General features: G+C 35.6%; 1 protein-coding gene and 1 pseudogene across 4 annotated transcripts in view; both read right to left on the minus strand.

The window, feature by feature from the left end:
- CES1 (liver carboxylesterase 1) overlaps positions 1 to 7,879 on the minus strand; it is a 71,299-nt gene extending 63,420 nt beyond the window's left edge. The window contains exon 1 of one of the 4 annotated variants that reach the window (XM_056812331.1): positions 7,711 to 7,879. In XM_056812331.1, the coding sequence (XP_056668309.1) occupies positions 7,711 to 7,762 (52 nt within the window). In that variant the 5' untranslated portion in view covers positions 7,763 to 7,879. The remainder of the gene's footprint in view (positions 1 to 7,710) is intronic. The other 3 variants (XM_007474879.3, XM_007474878.3, XM_003339616.4) reach the window with 3 other exon arrangements.
- Positions 7,880 to 16,243: 8,364 nt separating this feature from the next.
- Positions 16,244 to 17,093, minus strand: LOC100020730 (coiled-coil domain-containing protein 127-like; annotated as a pseudogene).
- Between the last annotated feature and the right edge of the window lie 1,043 nt (positions 17,094 to 18,136).

Consider the following 18,136-nt stretch of genomic DNA (forward strand, 5'->3'; position numbering starts at 1 on the left):
TATATTATATTATATATATTATATTATATATATTATATTATATATATTATATATAATTTTAAAATATCATAAAGAAAAAGTATATCTACATAAAATGAAGGCACCTCTGTACCAGTATATATAATGAACAGTATACTCTATGTTTCAGTGATGGATTCATAAAACTGTATATACTTTTAGACCCATCAATACCACTGTTTCCCAAGGTGATCAGGGAGAAAGTAGAAGAACCCATAAATTCCAAAATATTTATAGCAGTTCTCTTTGTGGTGACAAAGAACTGGAAATTGAGAAGATGTCATCAATTGGGGAATGACTGAAAACCAGAATCTTGAATTTCTACTTGAGTTTCTACACCAGAAATAAAAGAACGATAGGACCATGTCCCTATGCTAGAAGAATGAAAACTCTAAATTTGAGGACAACTACCTTTCCTAAAAGAATAAGATTTATAGTCACTATTCCAACTGGATATGACTTGCTTTTAGAGTAGGTCTGGCCTATCAGTTTGGGAAGAGTTACAGATCAATTTTGAGGAAGTTAGGGAATTAATTATTTTGTGAAGGTACATCTACCAAGTATTTTCTGTGTGCAAGACATTACAGATTAAAATAGAATAAAAATGAGATAGTATCCTAAATAATCCACAGTATTTTAATATAATTTATTGACATTTTTTGCTTTTATATAACATATTTCCCCCAATCCCCTCACCTCTCAGAAGGGGAATCTTTATCCCTCTAGTATTGGATCTTTAAGAACAAACAGGAATGAGTTCAGAGAAAAGGAAAGAACACATAGAAAAAATCTAACATATTCAGTGATCCATACCTTGAGTATCTCACCTCTGCAAAGAATTCATAAGTCTTCCTTCTCAAACCTATTTTTTTGGGCCAAAATGGTTTATTAAAATTTATAACATTAAGTTCCACTTGTTTTATTTGTGTTATTTTCGTATTCATTTTTTATAATTATTGGATATGTAAGGGTAGATTCAGCTTAGATAATTTCCCCACTTCCCTTAAAAGGAAATGACTAGATAGCTAGCTGGGCATTGTGATACATGTCTATAATCCTTGCCACTGGAAAAGGCTGAGGCTGATCAATCATTAGAACTCTTGAAAAGTTCTGAGCTAGAGCAGGACTAAAACTAATTGGATGTCTATATTAAGCCTGGTACCAGTATGGGAAGCCCCCAAAAGCAATAATCTACCTTGTTGTTTAAGGATGAACAAACAAGATCAGGTTATAAAAGAGAACAGGTCAAAATTTCTATGTATTGAGCCCATAAATAGTCACTGTACTTGTATCTTGGGCATGCTAGGGAGGCTCAGTCTTAAAAAATGGTGACAAGTTGCTCTTTATGTCTTATCTATAGGAGAATGTACTGAGTGATCACTAGATGTGAACAAGGTCTGGACATCTCTTTTGAATCAGTAAGTTAATCACCGGTTTTTGATTAAGTGCAAAAAATATATTTAATCAATTTAGATATCATTGAAAGTCATTGAATAAGCTGGATCAATGTCGCACACACAAAACTATTTTGGTTGGCTGAAGGACTATATCACACCCTGTGGGACTTATTATAAAATGACTTAGTGACTTTTCTGGTGGCAAAGAATTAGAAATTGAGGGGATGTCCATCAATTGGGGAATGGCTCAATAAGGTGTGGTAAGCAATTGTAATGGAATGCTATTATACTATAAGAAATGTTGAGCAGGATGATTTCAGAAAAACCTGGAAAAACATGAACCAATGGGAAACGAAGCAAATAAAACCAGAACATTGTGCACAGTGACATCAATATTGTATTATTATCAACTGTTAATGACTTAGCTATTCTCAGCAATCCAGTGATCTAAGACAACTCCAAAAGAGGGAGGGGGAAGGCGAGAGGGAATTAGGAACCCAACATTTTAGGAAACAAATGTTTAGGATTGTTTTTACACATAATTGGGATAAATATAATATTGAGAAAAAATAAAATAAAATCACTAAGCTAGCTAGAATTGCATGGTCTAGCATTGTATTATAAAAGATGGAGATTTCAAGAGATGAGCCAGAAATAATTAGTATCACAGGGACAACAAATAAAAAGACAAAGAAATAGTCAGACTGAACCTCATTTTTCAGAGAAGACATTTTTCAGGCATTTTTCAGAGAAGACTAATGATAAAGGAATCCATTGAACCCACTTCCTCAAGGACTGGGAGACATTCCAAGAAAAAATAGACTTTGTCTCCAATTTGTCAACTTGATGCCTATCTAATAATGGGCAATAAAATATATTTTACCCCTTTATCCAAATGTTCCATGTGAATTTTGCCTTAATAATAAAGAGAATATGAATTAGAGAGAGTAATATAATCAAACCTCAAACCTAAGCTAAACCAAGGTCTAAGCAACTGTCATTGTACTTATAGTTTGTTCTTTTTTAAAATATAAATCCCTTTAATCAGCAGAGAACTACACAAACATGAAGGGACATTAAGCTTTCCCTTGTGCAATTGTTTATGGATGATTAGATCTCTAAAGATAAAGGGAGATAGGAAAAAGAAAAGGAAGAAAGAGCAGTGATGATTATTTCTAGTCATCCACCTGCACACATGCCATCTACCCCATTCCTCAGAGAAATTCATAGCCACTGTTGGTACATGAATATTATTTTCTATATCTCATATCAATTTATATAAATCTTGCTATGCTTCATGGAAGTTCCATGTATTCATGGAGTTTAAAGAGATAGCAAATGTAGGGGAATGGTTACTAAAGTTTCAAATTTAGGTCTGGGGAGTCACAGGGATGAAGCTTTGGGCAATCACTGTCACCTGTTTTCTACAAATCATGTTAACATTGATTTTATTTTTGTTCTGGAGGGAAAAGTGTAAAGCAAAGTCGGTGATAGTATAAGAAGAAAGGCTATTGTGAAGAGAATATGATTAAGGGCTCAGGACAGATTGAAAGATATTTAGGTGGATGAATATGAAGAATGGTCTGGGGTCAACTAGGAAGGGAGAAAAGTCTCATCTGAATGATTCTTTTCTAAGTATGTCGGGCAGAGATAAGGGGACAGAAGCAGTAGCAAAGTGTATTTGAAGATGCCCACATATTTTCTGGATGAATAAATTAAAATATGGTATGGGATCAGCTAGCTATGGTCATTTAGGTGATATTTCACTTACTTGCCAATCAAATGACTAGAAATAACACTTGGAGATGAGGAAATAATTATCCAGATAATATTGTTTACATTTGAAAGAGAGAAAAAGTACAGTCCAGACTTGTACAAGTCAAGACTAGAATTTTCTAACAACCCAAGCTGTCCAAATATGGAATTGGGTACCTTGAGAGAGGTAATGAGTTCCTCATCATAAGAGTAAAATCCATGGTTACAAGATCTTCTGTGTCTCCAAAAGAATCATGAGGAAAATGGCAGAGAAAAACTAGCTCTTGTTCTGGACTAGAGTTCATATTTGGAATTTTTCCATGTGCAAGTCACTCTCACTGACTCTTTCTAATTTTAAAAATGTTGAATCCTTGCCTACTCCTTTCTGTCTCAATTGATTTCCATGAACTTGACCCCTTGTCTGCTTAGATGCTCAGTAACTGCCAACCCTCTTTTGCAAAATTCTATCCCCTCATTACCTGTAAGGGAACCACTGGATAAACATAATGAAAAAAAAAAAAAGAAACATCCATCCTACTAATGAAAGGAGCCAATAATAAGTGGCCATGAGAATTACTTTAAGTAGCTTTACTTATCATAGCTATCAATGAATTATGTAAAAGCTTAACCTAATAAAGTCAAATGACCTTCATGATATTCAGATAAAATATAATCAAAAGGCACTCCTTGTATGTGTTTATACTACAGGGACCATGGGAGGGAAGCAACTCTGTTCTTCTAATGGTTAGAGAAGTTGGAAAGCTGGCTGATAAATAAACCAGCACCTAAATATGTGCATTTATCCTACCTACAACTTACACCTATTTTTCCACCTACAGCTATTCCTTTCTTTGAAACTTCATTCCAAAATAACACAAGGTCATCTTTGAACTCTATTATTATTATAGAGTCTCTAAGGTAGGATTAAAAGGCCTTTGTTGATCCCACAGAGGGAAGTCACAAAATCACAGAATTTCAGAGTTTAAAGGAATCCCAGAAGCTAAGTGCTTAAGAGTAATCCACTGTAACACAGCTGAAATACTTACCCAGTCTCTGCTTGAACATCTTCAATGGGGTAGAAGTCACTACCTTCAAGGAAACACATTCCACTAATGGAGAGTTCTAATTGTTTTTCTGAACATTGAGTTCCTACTCATTGCTATTGACTGATGCCTTTACTACCTGACAGCCCTTCATATACTTGAACAAAATTGTCATGTCATTTTTTCTCCCCCATTCTCAATATTTTTCAGATTAAGAATTTTTTCAATGACATAAACTCAAGATCCTCTGAATCCTAGTTGTTTTCCTCTGGATACTTTCTACCATATCAATGTTCTTAAATTGCATTACCCAAAACTCAATCCAGTACTATAGGTATGAGATAATTACAAAGACTCCCAGCTAAAATGGCTGAATACTACATCACACATAATCCCAACTCTCTTGCTTTTACTCTACCAAAAGTTTAAAAGGACCCAGATTAAATAATAACCAAAAAATTTATGGAGAAACTTTAGTTGGTTCCTTGTCCCTACCCCCCACCTCACCTAAAACTAGAAGGCATGGATATTGGAAAGTCTTGTCAAATAAATAAGCAAGATCACAGGTAAGTAGAAGTGAAACTTTCCTTAAGTAAGGAGAACTTAAGAGGGAATTCTAAAGTAGAACCTATCAGCTGACTATGAGATCTCCAGAGGAGACAAAAGATATAATATTTCAACTGAAAAAATTCTAGGAGAAATTGAATATTATCCAACATACTGACTGGGCAAGCTACAATCAACCACAGAACTCTGCTTAAGTATAAACAGAGAAACCTGCCAGTAATTCAAGTGTAGAAACAAGTAGAAGCCAGCTAAAGGAATTCAAGAAAGGACAAGAACAAATAGTGCCTGACCATCCAAGAATGAGAGAGGAGGCAGAGTGTGAGCCTGGCTCAAAATTTCAGGTCAGGAAGTAAAACTTGAAAAATAGTTAAAAAAAGAAACCAAGGGACAGGTAGGTTACTCAATGGATAGAAAGTTAGGCCTTGAGCCTTAGTCATGGGTTAGAACTTGGCCTGATACATTTCCTACCTATGTGACCCTGGAAAAGCCATTTAACCCCAATAACCTAGCTCTTACTACTCTTCTGACCTAGAATCAATACTCAGTACCCAAACACCAAGGCACCTCACACAGGAACGTCACCTAATCCATCTTGGTCCTTTCCAGGTCACAAAGTCTCTGTCCTTAAATGGGAAAAAAATTCTGGAACCCTTCTCCACAGTGGATGCAGACTTTATCTGCACCCACCTCCCTGCCATTCACTCAATACATTCTTCTATTTTTAAAGATTTCTAGGAGTCTGGTAATTCTTTAAATGAGACCCTTCTGCACCAGATAACATCAAATTCTCCCTTAACAATATGATACAGTGAAAACTCCAGAAGAAAGGATGGGAAAAAGAAAAGAAAACTCTGAAGGAAATAATAAGAAAGGAAATAAAAATGTTAAAACAGGAGATATAAAACTTTATTTGGGTAGAAGACTCCTTGACAATTAGATTGTAACAGAGAACAATATTTCCATGAGACAATAAGATATACCAAAACAAAATAAAAAGGTTAAAACACCTCCCATAAATTATAAAGTATTGCCTATCAAGAATAAATGTCAGAGAGATAATATATGAATCAGTTGACCATCTGAAAAGCCTATGAGAACCAGACTATCAAAAGTGTCACATTTCAAGATTTCATAAATGAAAACTGGTGAGACCATCCAGCACAAGATACACAAGATAAAGCAAAGATTACATATTGGGTCAGCCAGGTAGTTCAGTAAATTGAGTCAGGCCTAGAGACAGGAGGTCTTGGGTTCAAATTTGACCTCAGACACTTCCCAGCTGTGTGACACTGGACAAGTAACTTAACCCCCATTGCCTAACCCTTACCACTCTTCTGCCTTGGGACAAGTATTGATTCTAAGACAAAGGGTATGGATTTTAAAAATAGTTAACATAGAAAAATGCATAGTTACTTCTTGAAAGAAACTTCAAAAATGAAAACTCTCAGGAACATCATGGGCAAAATCCAGAACTTAATGGTCAAGGAAAGAATATTCTAGTCAACAAGAATGAAAAAGCTGAAATACCAAGAACACAGAGTGAGGATCAGGCTTAGAAGTTACCATTACAAAGGAAAACTTGGAATAAGGAAACCTGGAAGACAAAATATGTAAGATTATAACTAAGAATTACACCCAGCAAAGTTGAGCATACATAATTTTAGATGGGAAAATAGATTTTTAATGAAAAAGAGGACTTCTAAATATTCTTGAAGAAGATACCAGAGTGAAAAAGATACTTTGAAATGGAAATATGAGTCAAAAGAAACAATAGTAAATACATTTGAGCAATTGGAGAGACTCAGTGATGATAAATTTTTTTAAAAAAAATTTCTAACGCAGAGAGAGGAGAACAAACAAATGTCCTTTCAGAACCCTAAATGTCTTCAGGGAGTCAAAAAGTGACAGAGAGACGTTATACTAAATTTTGATGACCCTAAGAGAAAAAAAAAGAAAAGGAATATATTAGAAAAGAAAAAAGAAAGGGTACATAGAAGTAATTATCTCATATATAAAAAGTGAATTTGAGATAAAATATAGAGGAAAAGAAGAGTGCAGTATATATGAAGTTTACTTTTATTTGAACTCTACAAAGGAGAATTAAATATCTGCACATAATGAGGAAGACTTTGGTACAGAAATACACTAAATTCAACAAGGACTTAAGAAGAGAGGGAGGATTCAGGGAAAGATGATTTATAAGCAAAATAAACTCCATCTTCAGAGGGCAAAATGTAAAGAAGGAGAATAAAAAAAAATTTGTAGATTGGCAATATAAAGGTATATTGAGTAAATACTTACTCAAGTCTTTTTATTAATTCTGCCATAAAGTAGCTATACGATTTTGAACATATTATTTCCCCTTTCTTGTTCTCAATTTTCTTTGTCGAATGAGAAGGTTGAATTAGATGAACACTAATGGCCCTTGTAAATATAAAAATCTGATTTGAACTATCAACATGATTTGGGCAAATGCACTAAATACTAGAGTGTGAATTTTTTAGCTGTTTCAGAAAGCATTTTCCCCTTTTCTCTGCCTTTAATATTACCCATTTCCCACTGCTTTGCCGTTGTTGAGATCCCACTGGCTTTATTTTAAGTAGGAACTGATTGTTTTTTTTAAATAGCTCCTTCTCCCAGATACTCATTCTAGCTAATCCCAATCCAGAAGCTGTACTCCAGCCTCCCAAAGGACAGCAATTAGTTTGGAAGGACGTAGCCCACAGTGTCAGCTTTCTGGCACTACTGCTACCTTAATAAAACCACATATCACTTTCCATAGAAAGTTATTCAAAGGCAAGTTCCAAGTGCATCCGGAAAACAAACAAAACAGTCTTCACCCAGTTTTCTATCAAGATCGAATCAACTCGCTTTCTTACTTTTATGGTTGTTCTTGTTCTGAAGTTAAAGGGGGTGGGGGGAACCCTTACCCTGAATGGAGATAGCAGTGAGGGAGCAGAGGACCAGGGAAAGCAGCCACATCTTTTCTGAAGTAGTGCCTTTCCAACTGCTCCGTACAAGTATCTGAGCTCTTTTGCTGGACTGCCTGACCTGCAGATGTATAACCCAAAGGAGCAAAGGACAAACTTTCCCGAGATCTTGGTGAGAGGCAGTATTGCCGTCTTGAAACTCCACCCACAAATAACTCTCCCTTGTTTTGTGGCTCAATTCCCAAAATGCTCGGATTACAATCTCAACCCACATCAGTAAACAATTACAAGGTTACATAAGGCGCTCCATAACCCTGAAAACAGTTTGAATTTTCTACATATCTCTTGAGCTCACAATGTCAGTCACCAGGCTTGGCATGAGGAGAGCCATTGGGATATGGGGGTTGGGGTAGGGCACATTGAGGCTTGAGAAAGTTTAGAGTTGACTCCATCTATAGTTCCTGACTCAATGACTGAAGAAATTTCCTTCCTAATAACTTCCTAAGTTGTTTTTCTGATAATTACAAAAAAGATATGGATCTCTGGTTCACAGAGGATTGAATTCTTTAGAGGAAGAATTTCCATGATTTATTAGTGCACACTGAGTTCTGACACAGCCTGAATATCGTATGGGGAGATAAGAACTAATCACAGTACATGGAAGCTTGACCTTACCAAAGGGACCTCATTTTAACCAGGGGAAGACATTCACATTTAGAAAGGAAGAAGAAACAATGACAGTACAATAGAAATAATCATTCTCATTTCTCTGATACTTTAAAATTTACAAACCACTTCACTCACAGCTGTGAGATGGATGCACCTACTAATTCATTCAACAGATGAAGTCTGGCATTGAGAGATTTTTATTTACCCAAACCCCAGAGGGAAATATTAAGGCTAAGAGTTGAACTGGGTATCCTAACTTTAATATTGTTCTCTTTTTAATACCCCAGCCCACAACCAAGCTAAAGTAAAACTGTGAAACTGAATTAGGGTGGATGGGGGAGCATTTACAGAGTTCCATTTCTGTATCCTTCCAGTGGCATGATGGTAAATGTTAACTGGCTAACCAGGAAAAAAATGCAGAACATAGATATCATCTTCATTTTTAACATTTTCATTGTAATCTTCATTTTTAACATTTTTGCCTTGCTTGCTTAAATCTAGACAATCAGCAAAACAATAAATTAAATTTGTAAGTTCCTTATATGCAAATACAGTAAATATTAAACTAATTAAGAACTTTCTCTAATATTGTCCGGGGTCAGCTTTTTCTTCTCTGAATTATGATCTTGCCCATTGTTCTGAATTTAGCTATCTATCTACAAGATGATACCCCTGTATCTAGATGTCTACATGCATACCTATAATGTCACTTCAATTTCAGTGTATTACTGAAACTTCATTGTTTAAAATGGAACTCATTAAAGTCTCCCCCTCACACACACACAAAAAAGCAAAGTTGTCCCTCTTCTAAATTTTCTTATTTTTGACAAGGATACCACTATCTTTTCCATCACTCAGTTCTCTTTCTTATCCAATTTATTGTCAAATGTTTTTGTTTCTCTCTCTACAACCTCTCTCACATTCATCCCCTTTTCCACTCAAATGACATTTATCCTAGTCTTTAAGTCTTCATTATTTTTCACCTGGACTATTAATACAGCTTCCCAATTGGTTCTCCACTCTCATCTCTCCCTTCACCAATCCATTGCATACTCATATGATAAATTAATATTTCAAATACAGACTTGATATCATACCTACTCAAATATCTTCATTGTCTTCCTATTGCTTCTAAAAAAAGATACAAAATACTACCATTAAAGGCCTTGTCTGGTCTGAATCCCCAATATTTCTTATTTTATGACTATTTTTACATACTTTCTGTTTCTGTATTCATCTCCTGCCTCCTTGCCTTTCCAGAGGGTGGCATACCTCACTAGAACACATTCCCTTCTCTTCTTATGCTTCTTGTTATTCCTAGCTTCCTTCCTGATACAGCTCAAGCATCTCCCCTCTTACCCCCAGAAAACCCTTCCTGATCCTCAGATTCTTAATATTTTTTCCTTTTCTCCTGAAATTATTTTGTATTTCTCTTTATATATACACACACATATCAAGTACATATTTATAAATCTTTCTTCTTCCCCCTAGAATATAAACTCCTTGAGGGCAGAAACTATTTTACTTTTGTCTTTGTATCTCCAACACACAAAATGCCTGACATGTAATACATATTTAATAAATGATGAAATGAAATGACTAAATTAATGATAGCCCATTTTTCAACCTCTCATCTCATTTTCAATATATTCTCCATTATCTAGATGAGGTTAAGGAAATTCAAACTCTTTTTTATCTCTCCCTCATCACCTAGAAGAGAGCCTACACAGTATAAGTGCTTTAAAATGTTTTTTGAATGCATAGAGAGGGTAGCAAGTGGATAGGCATGGATCTCAAGTGGCTTTGGATTCTATAATAAAGAGACAGAAATTTTTAGTGGTAACAGTTGGTAAAGAAGGAGAATTCTTGCATGGTGGCATTCCCTGGTAGTCATTTTATTATAAGTACACAGACTTTAATGAATGTGTTTACAATTTTGCTTCATAGAAGAACCTTGAAGAATTGGGCACAATCTCACATCCCTTGTTCTTGCCAGGGTAATCTTCCTTAGACAAGTTAAGCTTGAGGTTTCTGTCCTTAGCTTTTTAATTTTGTTATTATATTATGGAAATGTTCTATTACTTGACTCAGCATAATTTAATGTCTCTCATATTTTGAGAACTGTGCTTAAGTACTTTAAGGGATACAATATAGGCATAAGGCAAAAATACAAACCTCAGAGTGCTTGTAGTCTAGTTGATGAGATAAAAAGATAAAAATGCTGTATATATTTGAATGCCTTAATGACAAGTATAGTTAATAACTTCTATAGGACCCAAGATAAGGAAAAAATCACAGTGGTCCAAAATAACATGAGAAGGCATTGTAGGAAAAGAAAGTCATAAACTAGGTCTTAAAGAATGGAGAAGAAGAAAGGTAGGTGAGCAGAAGAGGAAAACAGGAATACAAAATAAGAAAATGTACTTGGAAATAGTAGAAATAAATTTGTGTAGGTATGGTGAACCAGATTATTGAGTTCTGAGTGCTTAAGTTTTAAGAAATTAAATGACAATCCTACCCAAATTAATTTACTGAATTAGAAAAAAAAAAATAACAAAGTTCATTTGGAAAAACAAAAGATCAAGGATATCCAGGGAAATAATGGGAAAAAAATGTGAAGGAAGGTGGCCTTGCTGTCCTAGATCTCAAACTATACTATAAAGCAGTGCCCATCTAAACAATATGGTACTGACTAAGAGACAGAAAGGAGGGTCAGTTGAATAGACTTGGGGTAAATTACCTCAACAAGACTATGATAAGCCCAAAGATCGCAGTTTTGGGGACCAAATTTCACTATTTGATAAAAACTGCTAGGAAAATTGGAAGACAGTATGGGAGAGATTAGGTTTGGATCAACATCTCACAAACTAAACCAAGATAAACTCAGAATGGGTGAATGACTTGAATATAAAGAAGGAAACTAAAGAAGCACATTAGGTGAACACAGAATAGTATGCATGTCAGACCTTTGGGAAGGGAAAGACAAATACCAAGCAAGACATAGAAAGAGTCACAAAATGTAAAATAAATAATTTCGATTACATCAAATTAAAAAGTTTTTGTACAAACAAAACCAATGCAACCAAAATTAGAAGAGAAGCAACAAATTGGGGAAAAAAACTTCATGGCAAAAACCTCTGACAAATTCTAATTACTCAAATTTATAAAGAGCTAATCAGTTGCATAAAAAATCAAGCCATTGTCCAATTGATAAATGGGCAAGGGACATGAACAGGCAGTTCTCAGCCAAAGAAATCAAAACTATTAATAAGCACATGAAAAAGTGCCCTAAATCTTTTTTTTTCTAGATTTATCAATTAGTTTTATTTTTTTTTCCAAATAACAAGCACTCACCCATTTTACATCAGAAAAACCTTCTGAAATTGGTATTGTCACAATAGGAAAGTTAGAAAAGTCTGAACCACAAAGAAATAAATCATCACCCTGTATGTATATAATTTAACCCATATCTAGTTCCCTCTTTCCCACCCCCATTAAAGGTTATTTTCCCTGTTCACTTTGATAACTTATCACCCTGTGTATGTATAACATGGCAGCAGTACTTCCATCTCAAAAATCCTGAGCTCCTCCTGACTCCAATTTCCCCCCTGGAGTTGCTAAAGAGAGACTCCCTACTTCATTAATCATCATCACAACTCTCAGAATCAAATTCACTAAATTTTAATGTATAGCCTTTATATAGCCATTGTTTTGCAGACTGCAAGAGTAGTATTGGGTCCACCATTATTTTTGTTTTCACTGAGTGTTCATATCTTATACTTTTCACTTTTATTATAGATATTTCATTCATTATAGAAATTCTTTTGAGGAAGATCAGCAAAATAATGACAATTCTCAATTATTCATGCTAATAGAGGGTTGTGGGAACAAGGAAAATCCAAGTTACCTCTACCCAACTCTGGAAGACACTACTGTACTGTATTTTTGTAGAAGAATCAATCTTACTAATTCCTAATTAGCTTTTTCTTAATTTGTTTTTACGTGAGATCATGTCTAAATTAGTTTATATTTCATGAACATACATCAGCTAGATTGAGAAGGGAGTAATTGAAGGAAAATAGTGAAAAATTAGTCACTCTGAATCATCTTAATGATGTAAAAAACTGAAATATGACTGTTTCTTTTACTAAAGAGACAAAGAATGAGAACAAATTGGTAAGATGAACTAGATTCTAGGGTATTTTCCAACTCAAAGATTCTGGGATTCTAATTGGCTTAAGGCTAAATGGCCAATCATTAGAACTACTGACTAGAGAATGATACAAAATTTTAGGGAACAAAGAAAGTCAAACTTCTTGAGCCATAAAGATATAGCATTCTCATACTTGACCTTATAGTATAGTGATAGTATATAGAATAGTAAAGTGATCTAACATAGACAAGTGAGATAATAAGCACCCAGGGAAATAAAAAGCACTAAGGGATTTGAAAAGCTATTATTTTCTAAAGCAAATCTGACTTAGATGTTACCCAACATTCTATATACTATACTAGAAATGTGCATAGTACAAAATTTTCATATTGATATTTCTTTCCACGTGTGCTCACATTGATGTGTGCTCTTTCTTAGAACTAATGTTATCAGAAGAAACTGATAATGGTTCAATTTTATTTTGATGCTTAAGAAAAAAAAACCACCAAGAAAGAATATCAAGTCAAACCAAGTCATTTTGTTGATAGCCCTCTTGCTCTTCAGGGAAATGTTACCCTAAATATGAATTTAAATAAAGCTTCATATTGGATAGGAAATGTGCTAGAGTGAAAGAGTTCTAAATAGGTCTCTAGTTTGCTATTTACTAGCCATTCTCTGAAATTCAACAGGCTTTCAGGATCTGTTTCCTTATATACATATAAAATAATGACTTCATGGAGTTATTGTGGGGATTTTACACATAAATGAGAAGAATGCCTCTTAAATTGTAAAGTGCTCTACATTTATGGATATTTAATATTCTTAACAGACTACTTTTTGATCATTCATGCTACTAATTCATGTTAACATATCATTAATGACATAACTAAAATCTGCATAATACAAACAAGCCAAATCTCATTTAATAGTGCATAAATTTGGATACAGGAAACACTGAGTTCAAGTAACACGATATAGTTGTGTTATTACGACAAGTAGCACTACTTTCCATTATCAACCACAGTACCATTCTGTACATAATCTGACAATTTTTCAATTCCATTTTCAGGGAAAAATACGCTATATGAGATTATGGTTCAAGGGAAACTAATTTTTAAGGGAATGCTAAAAACAGACTAGTTACTTATAGTAAAAGCTAAGGCAAGACTTCACTTTTGCACTAACCATTTATAATTCTTTCCCAAAGCTTAATCTGGTGGTAGGACAAAGTAATTGTGTCATTTAAAATATCAACTGCCTTGAAGAAGCTTCAGAGAATCTTTAACAGCAAGCCAAGTACAATAAAGATGTTACCTCTGTTGACTACCTCTTGGGGTAGGGAAAGGTACACTGATTCAATTTTAAAAAGTTGAGAGCCTTTGAAGCATGCCAGCTAATCTAGAGCTGGACATTCTTTTTTAATGGCAGTATATATGGTAACAGCAGCAATGAAAAAAAAAGATTTGGGGAAAACCAGGACCCCAGAACGACAGTCTGGAATTACTCCACTCATAGTCAATATGAATTTTCCCATTTTCCATCTTTTTAAGATTTGCAGGGGAGTTGGGCATTAACAAAAATGAATGCTCCACTCAAGAGGCCCAGGGAAACCATCCTGGGTGGTAGCTTCTTCACTTTGAGGGGTGTCCCTAAAATCCCTATTAACTTTCACTGATCCCACAGTACCACATTGTGCATCAGGTAAGTTCTTTAAAACAGATTTAGAGGCTGTCAATCATACTATTTCCCACTTTTCCCACTTTTAGGGTAACATAGGGTTCAGTGCTTCTAGGTGGTGAGTGGACTGGGATAATGGGAGTCATAACCTCAGGATCAGGAAACCTATATTCTATCTTCCTGTCCTTTACTCCCTAAATCATCACTTTTTTCTATTGTACCATTTTTCCAGTATTTTCAGCTCTACCTCCCCTAGAAAACCTTCATAACTGACTTACATGTGTACCCCTTTGAGAATCTTGCTTTAGGGTGTTGCCACCAACAACCCTTTGGAGAGGCCCCATTCTTGAAATGTCTGCATTTCTTCAACCTGGTTATTTCCTTGGTAATATCTTGGTAGTCATAGCTAAATGCTTTTGGAAAAGCATTCCATCTGTCTTGGTATGAACTGTATCTAAATCCATTGTATACATTGCCTGTTTCCCCTGAAGTTGTTTCTGTTATACCTAATGTTATTGGGGAAGTATCTCCCATTCTGCCTGAACACTTGTGTGATGATCTTTTCAAATTTCTTAATCACAGCTACTGGTTTCTCTTCAAATGAGGGGATATTCTTCCGAAAACTTTCTATATCGGCTTGGGCAAACCCTTTTCTGGTGCTTGACATTAATAAGTTGATTTTCTTGGGTGAGTACTGGAACCTGGCATGAGGGAAAGTAACTTCCCACATCATCATTTAATTCTATGGTCTCCTGTTCTAGTTTAGTGCCCTTCTGTATTGTCTATATCTCATTACAAATTTCCAGGTAATCTATTTTCATATCCCCTTTTTATCCCTTAGTAGTTTTGTCTTTAGTGTTGTAATTATATTTAGGATGTAATAAACACACATCCTAATCATAAACCTTCCTAATATGCCACAACCACCTAGTGGGATCCATTGTAAAATACCTAGTAGGCTAAGGCACAGTAAATTTCCTTTACATACCCTGGTATCTTCCTGGTAAAATTTTGGGTTATATTCCTCATATTCATGTTGCTGATGCTGAACCACATATTCAGTTGTAATCTGTCCCTAAAATTCTGGCCCTTTGTCTAACTGACCAAGCTTCTTGTCTGATGGCAGAAAGATTGCTCTGCAGTTCCCCTTGTGGTGAAAGCTGAGGGGAAAACTCTCTGTAGAGTCTTTTTAAATTCTTGTCTGTATTTTTAGGTTCTTTTGTACTTTTGGCTCACCACCTGTTATGGGGAATATAGTTATCAGGTTTAAAGATATTCAGTTGATGACAGCTGGAGTATGGCTGGACTTGGAAGTTGAGAATTTGGTTGGACCAGTAGTTGAAGAAATTTCCTGGAGATATTCCCTAATCTAAAATTTCTAACTGAACCAAAAAAAACCCAATTAAAACTCTGCAAGGAGTGTCTTCTGCCTGAAACCAGGCCTATACTGAACTCCTTAATCTATCTAAAATATGTAATAACTATCTCACTAAACTAATCTATTTAATTATCTTCTTAATTATAATTTAGAAATCCAGAATCTGCTCTCCCTCCAGCCAAAGATTTTATCTGATAGCTATTACACAAGACTGTCTTCCTCCAAGTTGCTCTTTGGTGCCCCTTGGTGGAAATTCCAGAGAACTACATAGCTACTTTTCTGTTTAGATCAGGAGTTTTAGAGATTTTCCAAACTAGATATCATTAATCTCTTCCCAAACGCTTAGAGCCAGCTCCTTAGACACCTTTCCTCAACAAGGAAAATTCAAGTGAACCATTAACCAACTGTCCTTCCCAAGAGCCTCTGGGAAATTTCTTTTCCCATCATCCTCTTCAGGATTCTTTCTTCTGAATTAAAGCTCAGCTCTGTCAAAAATCATCTTTCTAATCAATCACCTATTTCTACTTACCAAGAATCTCTAATCCAAGTAGCTAATTACTTAAAGTAAAAAAAAAAGAAAAGATTTTGGGAAAACCAGAACTCCAGAATGCCAGTCTGTATTATTCTACTCATAGTCAATAAAAGAATTTTTTTTATTTTCCATGCTTTTCTTAATTTTCTAATATGGATTTCTCCACCTTCTGAAACTTTTTCAATTCAACAATTAATTCCCAGTATTTGAGATAGAGCCACATGAGTCTTCCATTTTGGCATTTGTTGGAATTCCACATATCTCCACAATATGTGTCATGCTTAAATATATCTGTTAAACCAGATACCATCTCTAGGTCAGAAGCAACTGGATTGGATCGATGGATGCTTGAACCAACAACCTTTTCTCGATTTCCAGGCACCAGGTTCGAGGAAGAACCAGACTACAGTAGATATTCTGTCGTCCTATAAGTGCTTCTTCAAATTCTCTCAGCAAATGGGTAGCCTTTTTATGCCAATTTTCTTCCTTGTCTAAGTAGTATTGATATACACTTTTCAAGGGTTGTAGCTGCTGCCTTTCTTGCATTACCTGTGCCCGTTCTTGTTCCAGAAGTTTCCTATCTTCTACTAATTTTCGACTCTGAGAAATGAGGGCTTCACGATAGCTAGTTGTTCTATTATGTTCCTTTTTAAGCTCCAAAGACAAATGAGCCACTGCATGACGGTTTTCTGAGATAATATCATGGTATTTAGCTTCAAGATCCTGCTGGAAAGCAACTGTTTTCTGGTAGTATGCTTGTCTTTCCTTTTCTATTTCTTTCTGAGACTCTCTAGACCAAATCCAATAAAAAGCAGCTAATCCCAGCATAGGAACCAGAAGAGCATAATTCCATCTGCTTCCATCACCACCCTCTGCCCTTGAATTAGGCCGGATATTCCAATGTGGAGGGTCATTTAAGTTATTCATGGAGATATACCCAGGTGGTAGTCCTAATAGAAGCAGTACTCGGCCAGAGTTCCTCCAAGAGCCAGTTGAAGGCAAAAGCCCTAAATCTTTTATAATCAGAGAGATGCAAATCAAAACAACTCTGAGGTATCACTTCACACCTAGCAGATTGGCTAACATGACAGTAAAGGAAAGTAATGAATGCTAAAGGGGATGTGGCAAAGTGGGGACATTAATTCATTGCTGGTGGAGTTGTGAATTGATCCAACCATTCTGGAGGGCCATTTGGAACTATGTCCAAAGGGCACTAAAAGACTGTCTGCCCTTTGATCCAATCATAGCACTGCTGGGTTTATACCCCAAAGAGATAATAAGTAAAAAAAAACCTGTACAAGAATATCCATAGCTTTGCTCTTTGTAGTGGCAAAAAATTGGAAAATGAGGGGATGCCCTTCAATTGGGGAATGGCTGAACAAATTGTGGTATATGTTGGTGATGGAATACTATTGTGCTAAAAGGAATAATAAAGTGGAGGAATTCCATGTGTAAAGATTGGATTTGGTTCTCCCCTGATTATAACAAAGAAGGTACTTAGCTCTTCCTTGATTATAAAGATTGAATTGTAATCCCCTGTCTATTTTTAGATTTGAATCCCCAAAGTGTAAACACAGTACTTAGAGTTGATCTACTCATTTGGGATTTTTATCACAAAAAAGTGTGAACACCAATTTCATGCATTGAGTGGAAGGTCTGTGACCCACGTGTGAAATAGTGGGCAGTCCTGGTGGAGTGTTGGTTGGGATTGGTAGACATAAAACTTAGGGGAAGTGACACAAGAGAAAAAGGTCTTTAAAAGTGGAAACAGACACCCTTGGAGAAAGACACTCAGACTTTGGAGTGAAGAGGAACACTTGGCCATGGAACTTGGCCCTGGAGGAGCTCATGCGGGAGACTTCAAACTTTTTTTCTTTTAGATGGTCACTGGGGTGAGTGTAAAGGCTGACTTCCTTCCTTGCCCTTTCTGGAGGGATGAGCCTCTGGGAAAGGCCCATCATTTTGAGACTCCTTTCCCCTGGTTGGGGTCTTAGAAATTTCTACCTGGGTCAGAGGA

The sequence above is a fragment of the Monodelphis domestica genome, chromosome 1 (assembly GCF_027887165.1).
Source record: "Monodelphis domestica isolate mMonDom1 chromosome 1, mMonDom1.pri, whole genome shotgun sequence".
NCBI classification, from domain to species: domain Eukaryota; kingdom Metazoa; phylum Chordata; class Mammalia; order Didelphimorphia; family Didelphidae; genus Monodelphis; species Monodelphis domestica.